Source organism: Anser cygnoides, chromosome 16, assembly GCF_040182565.1.
Source record: "Anser cygnoides isolate HZ-2024a breed goose chromosome 16, Taihu_goose_T2T_genome, whole genome shotgun sequence".
Classification (NCBI taxonomy): domain Eukaryota; kingdom Metazoa; phylum Chordata; class Aves; order Anseriformes; family Anatidae; genus Anser; species Anser cygnoides.
In genome coordinates this window covers 13,135,983-13,153,454 of record NC_089888.1, presented here as the reverse complement: position 1 = coordinate 13,153,454, position 17,472 = coordinate 13,135,983, and the positions used below count along the sequence as shown (strand labels likewise).

General features: G+C 46.7%; 2 protein-coding genes across 2 annotated transcripts; both read right to left on the bottom strand.

Moving 5' to 3' along the window:
• Nucleotides 1-124: 124 nt before the first annotated feature.
• LOC106043492 (protein FAM83D-A-like) lies at nucleotides 125-5,262 on the bottom strand. The gene is made up of 4 exons (XM_048049116.2): nucleotides 4,726-5,262; nucleotides 3,010-3,177; nucleotides 2,301-2,425; nucleotides 125-2,087 (listed from the first exon to the last, which is right to left on the bottom strand). The coding sequence occupies exons 1-4, from the start codon at nucleotides 5,182-5,184 to the stop codon at nucleotides 1,697-1,699; spliced, it is 1,143 nt and encodes a 380-aa protein (XP_047905073.2). The 5' UTR covers nucleotides 5,185-5,262; the 3' UTR covers nucleotides 125-1,696.
• A 320-nt stretch (nucleotides 5,263-5,582) lies between these two features.
• Nucleotides 5,583-13,649, bottom strand: LOC106043502 (protein FAM83D-B-like). Its single transcript, XM_048049120.2, has 4 exons — nucleotides 13,125-13,649; nucleotides 10,321-10,488; nucleotides 9,233-9,357; nucleotides 5,583-8,866 (listed from the first exon to the last, which is right to left on the bottom strand). The coding sequence occupies exons 1-4, from the start codon at nucleotides 13,581-13,583 to the stop codon at nucleotides 7,912-7,914; spliced, it is 1,707 nt and encodes a 568-aa protein (XP_047905077.2). The 5' UTR covers nucleotides 13,584-13,649; the 3' UTR covers nucleotides 5,583-7,911.
• Between the last annotated feature and the right edge of the window lie 3,823 nt (nucleotides 13,650-17,472).

The following is a 17,472-nucleotide window of genomic DNA, read 5'->3' as shown; positions in this document are numbered from 1 at the left end:
AACACTATCAAAAGTAAATACAATTGTTACCACAGAAGTTTGTACCATCAATATATTAACAACTGCTGAGAAAAAAGCCCTACTTTGTGGAAATAGTGCCCTATTAAAATAATGAGATGAACAACAAAGTTAAAAAGTTGTATTTGAGAAAACAGATATACAGACAATCATCGCTGTGAAAGTAATACTGCACAAACAACATTTTGCATAGAGTACAAAATTATCATTTTGCCTTTACAGAAAATATAGTTAAGAATAAAAATATATATTTAAAACTTTTTTTACATCAGGATAAAACTTAAGACTATTAATCTATAAACTATTGAACATTTACAAATTAGGAGTCAGAACTATTACATTTCCGTGTTTGTAAGCATAGAAGGACACACAGTAGTTGTATCCTAATCAGTATGTTATTGCATTGTCAGTAAAGACTATTTCTGTACACTCGCATGTTCAATTTAATATTGTCCTACTGGCATTTAGCATAGACCCATACAACATTCCCTAGCTAAGTTTATAGATTCCCCTTTGAGGCCCAGAATCCACAAGAATCCACTTAGGCAAGAATACACCCAAGATTTCTGCAGCAGCAGAGCCCCAAGAACATCTTGAGACATGGCTACCACGGTTGGGTTACCAGGAGTTTCTGCACGGGAAGGCTGGTGGAACGTCAGTGCATCTAAGTACAACAGTTTGGGAGGGTGCTTTATTCATTTATTTTTCTTCTGCAGAAAGCAATGGATTTTTAAAAAATTGAGCTGGCATGAAACTTTAAAATTAAATGCTTCTGACTTCCACATTATTACCTGTCAAGTGGAAGTAAGGCTTTTTAGAAGTAGCAGCATCTTCCCAGATTTCAGATCTAATCAGCTTTTCCCCCGTAAGAGCAGGCAGCAGTAGCAGCAGCAATAGGTACATAATGCCAAAAAAAATGTATTATTTGGCTTTGCTACAAATATTAGTAGGTTCTCAGTAACATTACCTTGATTGCAGGCATTTAAAATACATTTTTTGTAATGGTCAACAAGTATTCTTATTACCAAAAAGAAAAGGTAATTTGAAATTCAGTCATAAGAAAACCATGATGGCCTGATGTATTAACTTGTTCTGCCAGCTGCGCAGCTTCATGTAAAGAAGACGTAACATTTGAGAACTAGGACTGGTAATTATCTAGTTTCTAGATTATGGCTACTTCAGTTCTGTCATGAAACGGTTTGTGGAACACAAGACCAAGCTTAGAGTGATTTCAGAAATGTACAGCAGTCCTGATACTCATCTTGAGAAGCCCTTTAAGCAATATATACATATTTAAGGTATCCGGGTATAGAAAATAAAGTTTGAGCCACTGAGCCAAGACATTGCTAACCCATTAGCTTAAACCATTCAAGAACAGGTTGAAAAATGAAAAACTGACAGAACACTACAAGTCATTAATGGCTTTCCAGGCGCTAGGAATTTTGTCGTCTTTGGTATTAAAGCACTTCTCAGCCTAAGACAATACCATAACAGTATCTGCTGCTCAGCATTATAGAAGTGTTCAACTGAAACCACAGCTCCAGGGTCCCTTTCTCTCAGTTTGAGGTTGGCTTCCCAGCTGCTCACACACACATGCTGTAAGACAGTACGTCATGTAAGACACGGACCACGTCCATGGTTTCGAGGTTCTGCGTCTCGCTGTGAGTGAACTTGTAATTCATCTCTCTACGATCCAGTGCGGTCTCATAACTTGAGAGCCATTCCTCTTAGTCAGTGGCGGAGAAGCATGCATTGCATTATTTGACACATAGACTGCCTCCCTTGAGGCATACAGCCAGTTTCGCTTCCTTTTTAGATTTCCTACAAATGCTCTAAGATACAAAAACTCCATTCTCAGGAAGTTTTCCCTGGTTAAGTCTCTGGAAGCCACTGTTATCCTGACCAGCTGATCCAACACCTTACTCTTCTTGCTGCTGGAAAACTCTTTGAGGTTGACAGGCTTTGACCGTGCATAAAGAATCCGAAACTCCTGGTCAAAGTGTGCAACTGCAGGGCCTGACAGGATCAAAATGTTACTGCTGTTCAGCTTCCCGTCTGTCCATGTAAAACTAGCAAAAGAAGAATGAGAAAATTTCAAGATAATTCAAAATTATATTAAAGATCAAAGTATTAACTGAAAATTCTCTTAACAGTGTGCCTTGTTCTAAGGCTAAATATTACAAGCCACCTGTTAATAAGGAAAGCAGTTTTGAAATGTAACTATTCTTGTCCATTTAAAGAAAACTGAAGTTAAAAAAAAAAAAAATGAAATTGCCACTTGCCTGTAGGAGCCTGTTGTCACTCTAATGCCATCGATTAACATGAACTTTTCACGGACTTTTCCAACAATTTTAGCACCTGACCTTGTGTAGTATATGTTCCCAGTGATATTTCGAATTCTCATCGACTGTTAAAAAGAAAGATATGAAAAGATTACGTGAATTTCAAAGTTAAATGATTGCATTTAAAGGAGTGGTCACCGACAAACTACAAAGGTTGCTGTGCAGCAGTGCAGGTTTCACCCCCCAGAAACAATTTTGTGGTGTTTTAGCAGGCAAAGAGAAAACACGCTAAGGGACAACCCCATACACTGGTTGTGCATAATGTGATTGTAAAAAACATTGCCTAATATCAGAGGGACCTGAACTCCACGTCTTCTTGAGAACCTCCTCCATCAGCCTTTGAAAGCTCAGCAAGCCTGAGCAACTCCAGTCATCCTTTTAGAAATCAGACATTCCTCCTTCATTTTCTTGAATACTCCACTAATATTTGTACTCAGAGAGCAACTGTGACAGCCTCTTGTAAAGATTTCAACTTTTCTATTAACTACCTTATTATGCAAGCATGGTTAAATCTTACAAGAAAGGGCTAGAGCTACATAAACCCCATTTTAAGTTATGTCAGCAGGTGAAAGAATTTCTTCTAACAGCTCAAAGACTACAGTTATTATAGGACCAAACTCTCTATCCCTAGAGACATTACAAGGCGTACCTTTTCCTGTTCAAGATCAACTCCCAGATCTCTGCACATTTTCAGAAAGTGGGAAAATGAAGACTGATCTAGAAGGATGTATGCTTTAACTTGCCGCTGGCTACAAGCTTCCAAGAGGTCTCTGAAAATATCGGTATCTGTGAAGGAATCCATAACCAAGGCAATCATCTGCAACAAGTTTCAGAAGAAATCATTAGGCTGTTTCCACAGCATTCCAAGAGAGATGGCGTGTGAGGAATTTGCCTTTGAATTTAAATATTTTCCCCCCTATTTTCTTCTCCTTGGTGGTTATGCAACCTGGTAGTCTTCTACAGTACAATGCATTCTTCTGTTGTTCACAGAACTGCTGAAACATTTAGGAGACATATAAGAAATAGCAGAAAAAGGAAGAAATAACTGACTAGAATAAAGTTATGTGATGAGGAGGGTATTTTGGTAAAGATGATTATAGACTACAGTACACCGAGGTACAGGAGATACAACATACTTCACTACAATCACTTATTCATGCCTCTGTATAGCTAAGAAAACATTATATACTGAACTCAAGGATGGAACCCATTGTTATTTGCCCCAGTTTTGGCATTGCTTGACTCACTTATAACAGATAATATCAGTTAGGATTTTTATTAACCCATTGTAAAATTTCCTTTTTTACAGTAATTAGAACTGTGATTTCAGTAGTGGACTTTGAAGCTTTTTTTGCCGGGATCTGTATTGGTTTGGTTCATTTGGTACACACAAACTAGCCTGAAAGCCTGTTGTGGAGAAACACCCCTTACCTATTTAAAAAAATTGGAGTTCATCACTAATTGCCAACAATGAGAGCTCCTGCACCTGTTCAGTAACGCATTGCTCATGGCTTTTCATTAAGGTTGTACTAAAGCCTTCCCCTTTTTTACTCCTTAACTTCACCTTCAAGATCCAATTACACAAATCTCAGTGTTTCTGCCTTTTCCCCGACCTCTGGAGTGGTCTGCAAGACACCTCAAGGCATCCAGGAGACTGACACCTCTCCAAAAAGCAAGCGAGCTCATATAAAAAAAGTCCAAAAAAGAAAGACATTTTGCTGTCGGTCTTCTTCAGCTACACCACTCCTCCAGCTACACACCCTGCTTGGTGTGACAGGAGCACTGAGCTCGCCGGGGGCTGTCTAGGGGTGACAAGATCTCACACCAATCAGACCAGCGGAAAATAAACGTGCTGCTTCGGGATTTTCTTAATCCTCCCAGATGCCAAAACAGGGGTCTGGGTAAGACAAATTTGGTCTCTGATTCCTCGACAAGAGCTCTTCTCCTGAGGACGGTCCCCTTGTTGTTAAAAACACTCTAAAAATTTTTTAAAAGATGAGCTTATTTCCAAAACATAAATAGGTCGAAATCTTTCAAACTTTTCAAATAGGAAGCCAAATAGGTAAAAAAAACCTCACCTGCGTCCAACCGTGGCTGCTCATTGCACCTTTTTAAGATAGATCTGAGCTTCCCCTGCAGCTTACGGTTCAGATTCCCGTGACACGCCGAGCAAAGCCCCGGCGCCCTGCCCGCGCTCCTCACACCTCCCTCACAGCTCGCCCCGGTGCCCGCTGCCCTCCCACCGCCTGAGTGCCGGGGCTCGGGCGTGCGTGCCTTCGGGGCACCCCCTGACGGGGCGATTTATCGTGCTTTTTCTCCTAGCGAGGCAGCGTGGGGGGGCCTCCGCGGGGCCCCGCGCACCCACCTGCCGCGCGGAGCGGATCTGCCGCCGCACCGCCTCCTTGCAGCCGCAGCCGCTCTCCCCGCAGCCCGGCTGGAAGTGCGCCTCCACCCGCGTCAGCCCGCGGAAGGCGCCGCCGGCGAAGCCCGGCCAGCCCAGCTCCAGCGCCGGCGGCTCCACGTCCGAGCGCTCGGGGAAGTAGGTGAGCGAGGAGGCGGCCGGCGAGGCGCCGAGCGACGGCGGCTCCTCCTCGGCCGCGGCGGGCGGCACGGCGCCCCGCGCGATGGCCTGCACCTCGGGCTCCGACAGGAAGGGCGGCAGCTGCTCCCGCCGCAGGAAGGCCCGCAGCGCCTCGGGGCCGCCCGCCACCAGCTCCTCCAGCGCCAGCCGCTGCGCCTCGCTGTACAGCCCCGGCTCCGGCCCGGCCGGGCGCGGCGGCCAGCGCCCGGCGCCCTCCTCCAGGCACTGCGACAGGTTGGCCATGGCGCGGCTCGCTGCCGCCCCGGCACTGCCTTTATAGCGGCCCCGCTGCCCCGCGGCCCTTCCCCGCCTCACGCCCGGCCCGCCCTGGGGCGGGGAGCAGCCGCCGGCGCTGCCCCGGGCCCGGCCCCGCGCTGAGGGCAGGGGGCGCCGCGAAATGGCGGCGGCGGGGCCGGCAGCCCACCTCAGAGCGTCCTGGGGAAGGGGGAGCAGCGCGGCCCTCGGGCTGAGCTCCGGCTCCCCACCAGAAGGTGCTCTGTGAGGTTAGAGAGGGCAAACGGTCCTCCCGGGCAGGCGGCCGCGTTCCGCCTTTTCCTTCATTCCGCAGCAGCCAAGCGGGCAGGGCGTCGGTCACCGGGATGCAGAGGGACAGGTAAACAGAAGACAAAACTCGGAAGGGATCCGGTGAGAACCCCCGTGGCAAAGTGAGTTTATTTGTAAAAAAAGGTATTGTTCCTGGGAGAGCTCCAAAACAACCGTACAGCGCACCAAGCTGAGAAGTACAGAGAACAAACACGGTTTTCAGGTGGATTTTGGATACATTCAAGCATTGCTGAACAACGAGGCTTTTAAGAATACAACTGTGACATTGGCCTTGAATGTGTATTTGGGCTCCCTCTTTGCAACCCCCTTTCATCTCTGTTCCAGCTCTAGGAACTGTGCGCCTCACCTGTTTAAGCAGGTGCAGTCAGCTTTTACCTTGCCTGCACCTCTCCGTGCATCTGCCTTACAGCTTTAGGAAAGAAGCAGCTGCTTTAACCTCCAACCTATAAAAGTAGCTGAGCCTCTTCATCAATACAGACCTCAAAGATAGAAATTCTAGTCAGTAGAATAAAGTGCTGCTGTCTACACTTCGGTTACAGCTCTGCTGAGTTTTGGCTCATTCCTATTCATTGCTCCTTGTGAAAATAAATAACAGCTGAAATGTGCCACCTACTGGACAGGCATGCCCATAAATAAGAAGGAAATCCCTCACGCAGACTCTGATTTGACTCTGAAGAATTCCGAGTCTGGTTGGTCACTAAAATATTGGCAAACAGGTCTAAAGAATAATATCACAGGTCAGATTTCAGAGAGAACTCAGAAAATCCACATGCTGCTCAAAAAAGTGATCCATCAAGCACGGACACATGCACAGTAATACTAACAAATGTCCATGTAGTGTCTGCAAAGTGACTTAACCCAAGATCCATTTAGTGTTGAAAGCAGAGCATTTTCAAAAGCTAGAAAGGCACTTAACTTTCTTTGAAGAACCTATTAGTGGATAAAATACAGAGCAGGAAACACAGAATACTTCAGAAAGCACAGTTTAACATAAAAACTCTTAAAAAATTACTTGTAAAAGAATAAAAACAAACAATCTAATGTTTTTGTAGTGTTTGAGCAGGGGCTTTGTTGTGTGTCCTCAGTGATTGTCTCACCACTAGGTTGACTCCAAAGATGCCATTTACAGGTCTCTTAACAGAAGCAAGATCATAGAATCAGTAAGGCTGTAAAAACCCTCCAAGATCATCTGGTCCAACCATCACCCTACTACCAATGTCACCCACTAAACCATGTCCCTAAGCACCATGTCCAACCTTTCCTTGAACACCCCTAGGGACAGTGACGCCACCCATTCCCTGAGCAACCCATTCCACTGCCTGACCACTTTTTATGAGAAAACTTCTGAGAAGAAATGTCTCCTAATTTCTAACCTGAATCTCCCCTAAATGGTTCAGAAACCTCCTAGACCAAGCCAAAATATGACACTCTCAATTCTGGGAGAGACATTGAACAAAAGGCGTCTTCTGAAGTTGTGCCAAAAGGGGTGCACAACAGGAATGCTGCTATGAGACACTGAGCTCCAACTATTACCTCACCTCCTGCTCACAAGCACGATTTGCACCCCCAAACACTTCAGCACTACATTTACATTAATATTCAAACAGATCCAATCTAAGTGCTTCTAGTATTCAAAACTAAAAACTAGTTAAATGAGGACAAGTTCCCCTAAAACAGGTATGGCTATCTTGGAGCACTAGGTTGCTACTTCCTTGATTTTTAAGAGATGCTCCTCTGAGCATGTGCACATATATACAGATGTGTATGTATGTATATCATATATAGAGAGACACACACAGGCATTAGGTGATCAAACTGAAGAGCTGGTTAGCTCAGTACTACCTACTCACTACCCTTTCAGAATGCTTAAGCAAGGGAAAGAGGATACAGTTGAACATAAAAACCTGCAACTGTTCCAATAGACCCTTCACAACTTTAATGGAAGGGCAATATTTTTATCTGTGAAGTCAGAAAAAATAGCTTTATGATTAATTTTTTCCCCTCATGCTAAGTAAAAGTCCCAATATTAGAAAGGGGAAAGAAGTATATATTGATAAAGTCATTCTGAGCAAGGTCAGTCAGACTCAGATTTTTCCAAGTTTAGATAACTTAAAGCCAAAGAATTAGCAATCCTGAAGAGTAAACATATTAATGCTTTCTAAGTCAAGTATACAGAAGTACAATAAACCTTTACCACTAATGCATATAAGGGAAACATGTAAGTGGTTATGGTATAAATAAAAACCTGGTTTTTATTACTTAAATTGCATAGTATAAAACAAAGTGCTGGAAAAGGATTTACTCTTGTTGGTATGTGTGCAAGTACCGGAAGGAATTAGAAGAATCAGCAGATAAACAAGTGCATTTTGAAACCCAAACTTTTGTGCTCTGCATTCAGTACAGCAGTCATTTATTCAGAGAAAAGAGTGAAACGTCTCGGAGGCTGCGCAGGCTGGCGCTGATGTCTCGCCTCTGATTTAGGTCGCATCTTCCAGTGTAGTGGTTCATGTAGTTTTCAGGCACACGTCTCCTTCGGGATAGGATATCCACCATGTGGCTGAACTTCGACCTGATGGTGGAGTAGTGGAATTGCCTCTCCTTATGCAGTTTCTGGAAATACTCTGCCCTGTGGCTGCTGGAGTATTCAATGGAACGAATAGAAGAGAGGGAGCTGGTAGAGCTCGTAAGAGAGCACTGGGACGAGGATGAAGACAGAGATCGCAGGCTACAATTTGATACAGACTTTCCAGGTGGAAAGGATTCTTCTTTTGATGCCCTTCTGTAAAGCAGGGGTGTTTCTGCATGCTCTTCTTCCTTTGTCTGTGTCACTGCAGTCTTCAGCAAAACTGAAGTCTGAGTCCCTGTCATTCTAGCATCAACAGAAGTTTGGGTGCCAATTTCATCTGTTAAAACGTTGGTCTGCGTGACAGCATTACACGCAGTCACTACGGGCTTCTCTTCCCACCAGCCAGTTTGAGTTGATGCGTTCCTTCGCTCCGCTGTGGCCTCCTGATCACTGAACCACTCCACTTCACTGATGAAAGAATGTCCCAGGTTACAAGGTTTGCCTCCAGGAGTATCTTCAGCCAGATCTAGTCCTTTTAACACTTTTTTGGGAGTACTAGACATCCTGGCAAATTCTGCTCTCAAATTGCTTTTTACAGAGTATTCTTTAGAGGACTCTATTCTGCTCACCAGATGATCAAATATTCCACTGTTCCTGGAGCTCGACAGACGCTTAGGGCTGATAGGGTTTGACTGGGCATAAAGAATTCTGAACTGGAGGTCAAACTGTTCAACCACTTGACCTGACAACAGCAGCAAGTTACAGCTGTTCAGCTTCCCATCGGTCCATGTGAAACTATTGAAAACAAACCAAGATTCACAGTTAAATTTCAGCTCACTTCAACACGTACAGTTACAGATAACAAGACAAGACTCCACTTAGGACTGTTGTGCATAAGGGAGATATCAACTTGATTGAGTGAGTGTTCACTCTCTTCCTTCAGAAGAACCTCTACATAGCCATGGCCATGTCCCTTCCTAGCTGTGTAAACCAAGGCAGTTTTCCCACTGTGTTTCCAGTTTTGGGTTAGTTCCACTTAAGAGTCAGAGAGCCCACTTTACATTTACCAGCACCAAGCAAACAGCAAAGTTAATACACCCTTCCTGCGGAACCTCCCCCTTTGCACAGCATCATCAGGCACTAACAGACCCCAACACTTGCCTGTAGGAGCCTGTTGTCACTCTAATGCCATCGATTAACATGAACTTCTCGTGGACTTTCCCGACGATTTTGGCGCCTGACCTCGTGTAGTATGTGTTCCCAGTGAGAGTTCGAACTCTCATCAACTGTTTCAGGAGAGAAGGGAAAAAGTAACGTCAGATTTCAATTAAAGTTTTGATCAGTAATTCTGCATAAAAACAACTAGACACATTATGGAAGATTGGAATGAAGTGAACTTCCTTACATTATTTGGCAAGTGAGTCTTAGTGCTAAATTTCTGTTAGTTTAGGAGAGGCTAGAGACTCGGCCTGGAGAGAACTGCCAGTTCCAGCTAATTACTGACCACAAAGCTAGGAGTGCCTCCCCATACAGAGAAGCTCGCACTTGGGTCAGCATAAGCCTGTCCTCGCCAGGACATAACGCAGTCACGTCAGCTTACATTCAGAGGAATTGAGGAAGCCACCTCGGTCACACCATCCAAACCCTGAATTAAAGAGATGTTCCCAAAGCCATGCCACCCTTGAGCTTCCTGTGTTTGTTTTCCTTAGAGTCACTTTTCTTAACAAGCCCAAGGAACCCATTATTGGGTTAAAGAGAATAAAGCTACTTAGATCTTGCAAAATTAAGTGCTTGAAGGTAGCCACTTTGTCAGGACACTCCATCCAGCACACTGGGGAGCTGCACAGCGTGGCTGTAGCTCCTACATACTGGTAGCATAGGGTAGAAGTAAAAGTGCCTTTTCTGTTTGGTTTTCAGTTGAGTGTGTGAGCAATTTAGGGACACTGTTTAGTGGCTGATACTGGTACTAGGGTGATGATTGGACCAGGTGATCTTGGAGGTCTTTTCCAACCCTCATGATTCTATGATACTAGCCAGTATTGGGCCTTAATCTTCAGGAGCTGAGAAACATTTCAAAACCAAAACAAGACACCACCACCCTTTTATTTCAGTTACCAAACTGACAGGATGCTTTAGTCTCGCAGGGAAGTCTGATGATTTACAGAAGGGTGTCTTTGATGTCCGAAACCATAAGCAGTAACACAAGAAGTAAAAAACAAACCACCTCCCCTCCACCATGTAGTACTTACACTTTCCTGCTCAGGACAGACTCCTAAATTCTTGCACATTTCCAAGAAGTAGGGTAGAAAGCCCTGGTCAAGGAGGATATAGACAGGGACCTTCCGGTTGTTGTAGGCATCCTGAAGGTCACTGAAAATATCAGTATCTGTGAAGGAATCCATCACAATGGCAATTACCTGTAAAAAGAAGTGGCAACACTTGTTTAAGAGCTTTACCTTGCACAAGGCAAGATCATTGCCTCCCCCATCCGTTTTCTCCTGCTGTACCGTCAAGGCCAAATACATATTTCTTTGCCCTGCTGCTTTGGCCTTGGCAAGTGTTAAACAATTTCTATGTTCTCCCAATGTTTCTGTAAATTCATCGTGTCCTGGCGTGCAAAGCATAAGACTGAAGAGATCTTTCCAGCATCTGCTGCAGTGTTTGTGCACAACCTGCTTTCCTACCTCATCTCCCGTAAGCAGACTTTTCTAAAACCCAGGAAGCTGACACGGCAGAGTCAGCAACCCCTACAAGCCATCCCCACTCCTGTGCTTCCCGATGTGTCAGTAGCATCCTGTGCTGCAGGGATTATGCTGAATGAGGAACTGCCATATCCAAAGAGCAGTTCTTATAGAGTAAGAAAGAGGGAGTTTTTACACTAAACCGTACCGACTTGTGCCTCCTGCAAAGCATTCTCAAGACTCTCTTCTGTGGCAAAGCCGCTATAGACAGCCGCTTCCCCCAGGAGAATTAGCTCAAACAGCCTCTCTTGGTGTCACAGCTAAACATCTCAGACACTCACTGCTTTCTCTTCAGGCTGTGCATCCCTACATGAATTAGCATGACAAACTAGTTCTGTAGCAACATAATAAACTGAATACATCCCATAAGAGTCTGGAAATGGCATATTCTGAGTGTCCATCCAAAACCCACACAGGAAAACCATCCAGCTGCTCAGGAGCAGATGCAGACTTGTAGTAACACTTCTTTACAGCAGGCAAGTCCTAAGAGGAAGATTCCCTTCCAGTGGGCCAAAGATAAAACAGTCTTACATTTGCAGACAGCCTCCCCGTTCAGAACAACGCTGTGTGCCATTTCTGCGCTGGAATCCCAGCCCCTCAAAACTGGGATCATGCAGCTGCATGGGTGCAGACACAAAGGATTTGGCTTCACGACTTACTTCCCTTATTGTTCCACTAGATCAGCATCAAGGACACCAGTTGCACAAGTGCTGCAGTGCCTGCCTGTATCAGATAGCGGTGTGTGCGCCCTACTGCCACATGCCCAAGGCATACATGCACGCAACGCAGCTGCTGTGTGTGGCATCGCCTATGCTCAGAGGAAACATTTCCCACAAGAACAGACTGAGCTTCGCATTCACACCTGTGCCCTGCTCCTCAGGCGATCGGCTCTAAACAGATGATTTCTTAGTTATAAAAAACACAGACGTGGTGGTATTTCTACATAAAGTTAGTTTACACCTGTGCTTCTTACATACCTCCTCTGGTCTCCTCCACCATATCACTACATTAAGTGCCAAAATAAGAGAGAGAAAATTAAGATACTCTGGACGAGACCAGGTGAGTGAGAAGTTAACCCCTGAAAACACAGAACAAGAGGTACACAATTCACAGTATACCCTTTGGAACACTGCTGCCTTCAAATGACTACTCAATTAGAAGAGCATTTTAGATCTAATGCCAGTATTAGAAACTGAAAAAGAAATAAAGTTGTACTCAAAGTGAGCAAGAGTACAGTTATGTGTATAGGAGGTAGGGAACACACTTTTCTCTGTGCTGGGCCATTCAGGATAGCAGAGGCAAGACAGCAACAGTGCCCAAATTAGTCTCTCAAGCCAACTGTATCTTAGCAAGCTGAGAAGGAACTGTACAGCGTCTGCAGCTTTCCTGTTCCTCACATTAACCCTGAGAGCTCAGCTCTGATTGCACAGCTGCTCACAGTACTTCAAGTGACAAGGGTCGAAATTCTCCCTGTCCCACACCCAGGAAGCTGCCTCCCAGGCCAGGCACGTATGCTGCAGTGACCAGAACAGCTCGGCGCCTGTTGGCTCCACGCGAGGGAAGACGTTTCGGCCAGATGCTACAGGCAAGAACGTGAAAAACAAGAACAGCTTTTTGGAAAAAAACAGCTGTTTTCATGGGGTTTGCTTGAACCACCAGACCGCTCACAGCTACCTGATACAGGACCTTTGCCAACAGATCTTCGTGTGCGACTGCTTCTGGCAAGCAGCCCATGCTCGTGTCATCCTCACGCACGCCCCAGGCTTCTGCTCTTGGGCAGGCAGGGGCCCGGCTCCGTCTCTAACTCTGGGTGTGCCCCGTGGGAGCACCTCACCCAGAGCCAGGGATTGCTTCACCTGGAGAGGAAGCTGTACTTTTAAATTTTGGCCAAGCCAATCGAAAGGCTGCTAGTGGGGAAGGTGGCTCCCTCCTGGGACTGCAGTTAGAGGCTACAAACTCAATTAGCGCTGTGAGTTACAGAGAACAGTTACAAGTTACTCCTCAGCACGGCTCTTTTAGGCCATGCCCCGCCTCAGATCAAAACCACCCGCTCCTGTGAAACGGGAGCCCTGCTAAGAGCAGCTCCGCACAAAACTTTGGGTCAGTCAACGAGAAAAAGAGAAGCAAAGAAAGGAGTTACAGTCACAGCGCTACCTCTGCGGATAACGTTCCCTTGATAAGGAGGGATACAACACAGACAAGCCCCTGAGGAAAGGCGGGAGGCTTTGGCAAGCAACTCCGGCTTGCGAGGTGGCGAAGCTGGGTGAGGAAAGGCAAGCCGGGACCCGAGGCACGGGGCCGGCAGCACCCACCTGCCGCGCGGAGCGGATCTGCCGCCGCACCGCCTCCTTGCAGCCGCAGCCGCTCTCCCCGCAGCCCGGCTGGAAGTGCGCCTCCACCCGCGTCAGCCCGCGGAAGGCGCCGCCGGCGAAGCCCGGCCAGCCCAGCTCCAGCGCCGGCGGCTCCACGTCCGAGCGCTCGGGGAAGTAGGTGAGCGAGGAGGCGGCCGGCGAGGCGCCGAGCGACGGCGGCTCCTCCTCGGCCGCGGCGGGCGGCACGGCGCCCCGCGCGATGGCCTGCACCTCGGGCTCCGACAGGAAGGGCGGCAGCTGCTCCCGCCGCAGGAAGGCCCGCAGCGCCTCGGGGCCGCCCGCCACCAGCTCCTCCAGCGCCAGCCGCTGCGCCTCGCTGTACAGCCCCGGCTCCGGCCCGGCCGGGCGCGGCGGCCAGCGCCCGGCGCCCTCCTCCAGGCACTGCGACAGGTTGGCCATGGCGCGGCTCGCTGCCGCCCCGGCCCGCCGGCCCTGCCTTTATAGCGGCTTTGAATCCAAACAGCGCCGCGCCGCCGCCGCCACTGGGGCAGCCGCGCTCCGCCTCTGCCTCCCGTTGGCTGCGGGACCCGGCGCGGCTCGGCACGGCCCCGCCTGGAGGCCGGGCCCGGCCCGTGAGGGGAAGCGGCGCCGGGCGCAGGGCCCGCAGCCCTCGGCCTCGCGCTCCCCTCAGGGCCGGGCGGGGGCGGCCCCGCTCCCCTCACGCGGGCCGGGCCAGGAGGGCGAGGGCCCGAGGAGGGCCCGGCCCGCAAAGCCCCTGTCAGACACCCGGCCTCCAGCAAGGACAGCCGCGGTTTCGGCCTTCCTCCCCGGCCCCATAAAGAAAGGAACAAGTTAAGAGTCGCACCTACCCCTGCCCGGATTTACTGCCCTACGCTCCTCCTGGCACTAACAGCCACAGGAGCGGCGGAGTCGCTCAGGGAGAGTCCCAGACTGTAAACCAAATAAATAAAAACCCGCGGGCTTTTCTGTATTATTAAAAGAAATTTAATATAATTTTTAAATTAAAAAATTCAATCTCTATTAAAGACACAAGTCAGGTACTAATACTGTCAGACATACCCTTTTGGCATGGGTTTTACATACAATTTAGGATTTTATGCATTGCTTCAACATGTTAAGAAACCACCTTTTCATACTTACAGTAGCAATAAAGTCAGTTCCATACAATATCAAATATCCTTTTTTTAAAAAAAAGTTTTAAATATATTAGACTCTGATTGCCAAAATGCCATTTTATACACAAAGCTGCTAATACAATATACAGTTCTTACATTATTTTTTTCACATAAAATACATTTCATCAGGTTTTATTTGTACATCATTTACTACTGATCGATGGAATTACGAATTATTGCAGAAGGCTTGCCATCGTGTGTTACATCCTGTACATGCAGCAGTCGCACCGAGCTGTACAAGGGCTGCCAACGCTGCCGTAGTTCCCTCGTCCCCCCTCGGGACGCCAACACCGCAATCCACAGGCTGAACGTGCCGAGGTGGCAATGCTAAGGCTGCATTTGCACCATTTTAAAACCCGTATGTCCCGGTCAGGTGGAGACAATTGTATTGGTGTAGATTTGGAACAGGTCTCTTGAGCACTGTCTCCTCTACCACAGCTTCCGCAGCTGAAATACAGCAAAATATTCCGGGCCCTATTTTTGCCATGGCAGATGTTGCCCGAAGAACCCAGTGGTACTCGAATCATGCGGGGCCACTGACAAGTCCATTACCAGCATGGCCAACATCAAAACAGCAGAATAAAGCTGAAGAACAACCAGGAACAACAAATTCTGTTGTACAGCCACAGACAAAACAAAACTAAATTCCAAATATTAACTCTGTTCTGTGGTAAGAGGCTAGACCTTGCTACTCAAAGTATCTTCTGGACTCTGTCTGTGGAGAACTGCTGTAACTGAGCAGGTCAACAAGATTTGTTAAATTAGAATGAAGATCCTGATCGTTTCCATTCTCTGTGTTTAGAAATGGTGATCATGAGAGAAATGAAAGAATGAAAATTGCAGAATCCTACATGCTCTGAACTGCTTTCCTCTTGCAATAAAGAACGGCACAGCATAGTCACTGCAAATGTTCCAGAGACCAGAAACCAAATTAATTTTAGCAAGTGTGATAAGGCACAGAAATATCCAGACATAGGGAGGACACCTTCCAGCAGGTACACAACAGTAAATCTGTGGCTCACTACAGACCAGTGCTCTTGCTTTCTCTGTTAAGATATTCCTATTTCATGGAATTGCCAATTTTGTTTCAGCATAGATGATTAAAGTTAACAGAAGCCCAAGATTAAAGCAAAAGGACACCGAACAGAGTTTATGCCATTGGGAGATTATAAGTGCTTTCACCTGCAGCCCCATGAAATAAGACTCGCTCAGTGTACTAGAGAACTCACTGCCTCCACTGCATATCGGACTGATTCGTTATTGCTATTGCCCTGCCATGCTCTTCTCCTCCCCTACCAGGAATTCCTCAACCATGTCATTCCCCGACCATGCCTACAATGTGGTGCAGAATCGCATCAGCTGGAGTCAGTTCTTACCAAAACCAGGAGGGTTTTAAGATTCTGGAGCACCACAGAAGTGAGGCTAACTGAGATAAAATCGCATCACTGGGTACATGAAGTACAGACCCGGGTCTGAAGCCAAACAGATCCCAGCAATGCTACCGAAGCCCTTAACTAATATTTCATTGCTGGGACTTTCCTGGTGGAGTTCAGTAAAGCAGATACGCTATTTTGAGACACTTTTTTTGCATTTAAATAAAGTCTTTCAACACGGGAATTAAAGCTGCTCTCAATAACTAGTTAGTTTGCTATAAACACTACGACTAGCACTTTGGAAGATTTTGCAAGCAGAAAAGTTACTCCCATGTGCAGCTTTGCCTACAGCAGGCCTGTCAGCACACCCGTGTTCTCAGATCTTTGTGTAGCCTGCGCCAACTACAACCTTCAGCTTACAGCCGATGGAAGTGGGACTCTGATCTGACCTTCAATCCGTACGTAGAGCTTTATAGAACCTAGAGTCACTGAGTACGGTGTAAAACCCCCAAGTCTTCCTCTAATAAGCCAAGTGTTTGATACGCCAGTCACAATACGATTCACAGTTTCTACAGCTTTTTAGCAAAATGAAGATCCAGTGAATTAGCCAAGGTGCCTTCTGCTATGTACTCGAGAGCTTTCCACTGGGATGGTCTTATTAAAATGCACAGATAATTGAGAGCACTATTATTGTAACATTGCTAAATTTTACAATGAAAAGCCCTGTTCCTAGAGGTAGGCTCCTACAATGCGTGTACAAGAACATCTACGTTTTCATTGCTCCCCCCAAAGCCTGTTTGTCTCTACAGCACTTTAGAAGCAGGCTGAATACCCGCTGTACTGAACCGCTCATCCCAGACCTCCAACCAACAGCTCTTCAGGCAGCATAAATTATCGGCTCCTTCCCTGAGCTTATTTGCCAGTGCCCCGTGGGCAGTGACTGTTACATCTGAAATGTCACCAATACAAAAGCATGAATCCGTTTTAGGTCACTCTTCAACTGTCTTCCCAAGTCCCACTCTGATGCATTCTGTGGAATGGAAGATAAATACTTGGCTTGGCTGTGACATAAATCCTGGGATATTTATCAATTACCGATTCTCTCCTCTGAATGAGAAATGATTACATTTGATCAGACAGCACTTGCCTTCAGAGGACATGTCAGTACTAACACCAGAAGAGCTGTATTATGGCCAATTTACAATTACAATGCAAAGTCCAATTAATGGATGCTTTATAATCTAGAACCTGTAGCCTTTTTCTCCTGATAGTAAATCAATTGTTGTTTTGCTCAAATCACAGCTAGAATAATGAATTTCTGGGGCTTCACACATAACCAAAGTGAGGTACCAATGAACTCAACGCTATTTGTCTAATGTGGACTGGCGTCCTACAGCTTTGCTGTATCAGTAGCTCCCAGTGAGAGCAAGCCTCTAACTACTTAACACCATTGCATCCAGCTGCCTCCTTTTCATGTGCGTGGAGCTACGTAGCATTCAGTACACCCGATAGCACAAAATTGCTCTGGGAAGGAAAATGGCCCCACTCCACCTACCTCTGGGAGGGAAGGCATCAGCAGGGCCAAATCTTGCACCACTTACTACCAAGTGGGTAACAGCACCAACATTTGCTATACTGAGTCCAGAATGCTCGTGGGTTTGGATGTGAGGAGGCAATCCCAGCACCATGGGAGAGCAGGGGCATCTGGAATCATCTTCCCCCACTCAGTAACACCCAGGCTACGCTTGGTTTTATCCCAGATAAATTTTCTCTAGGTAA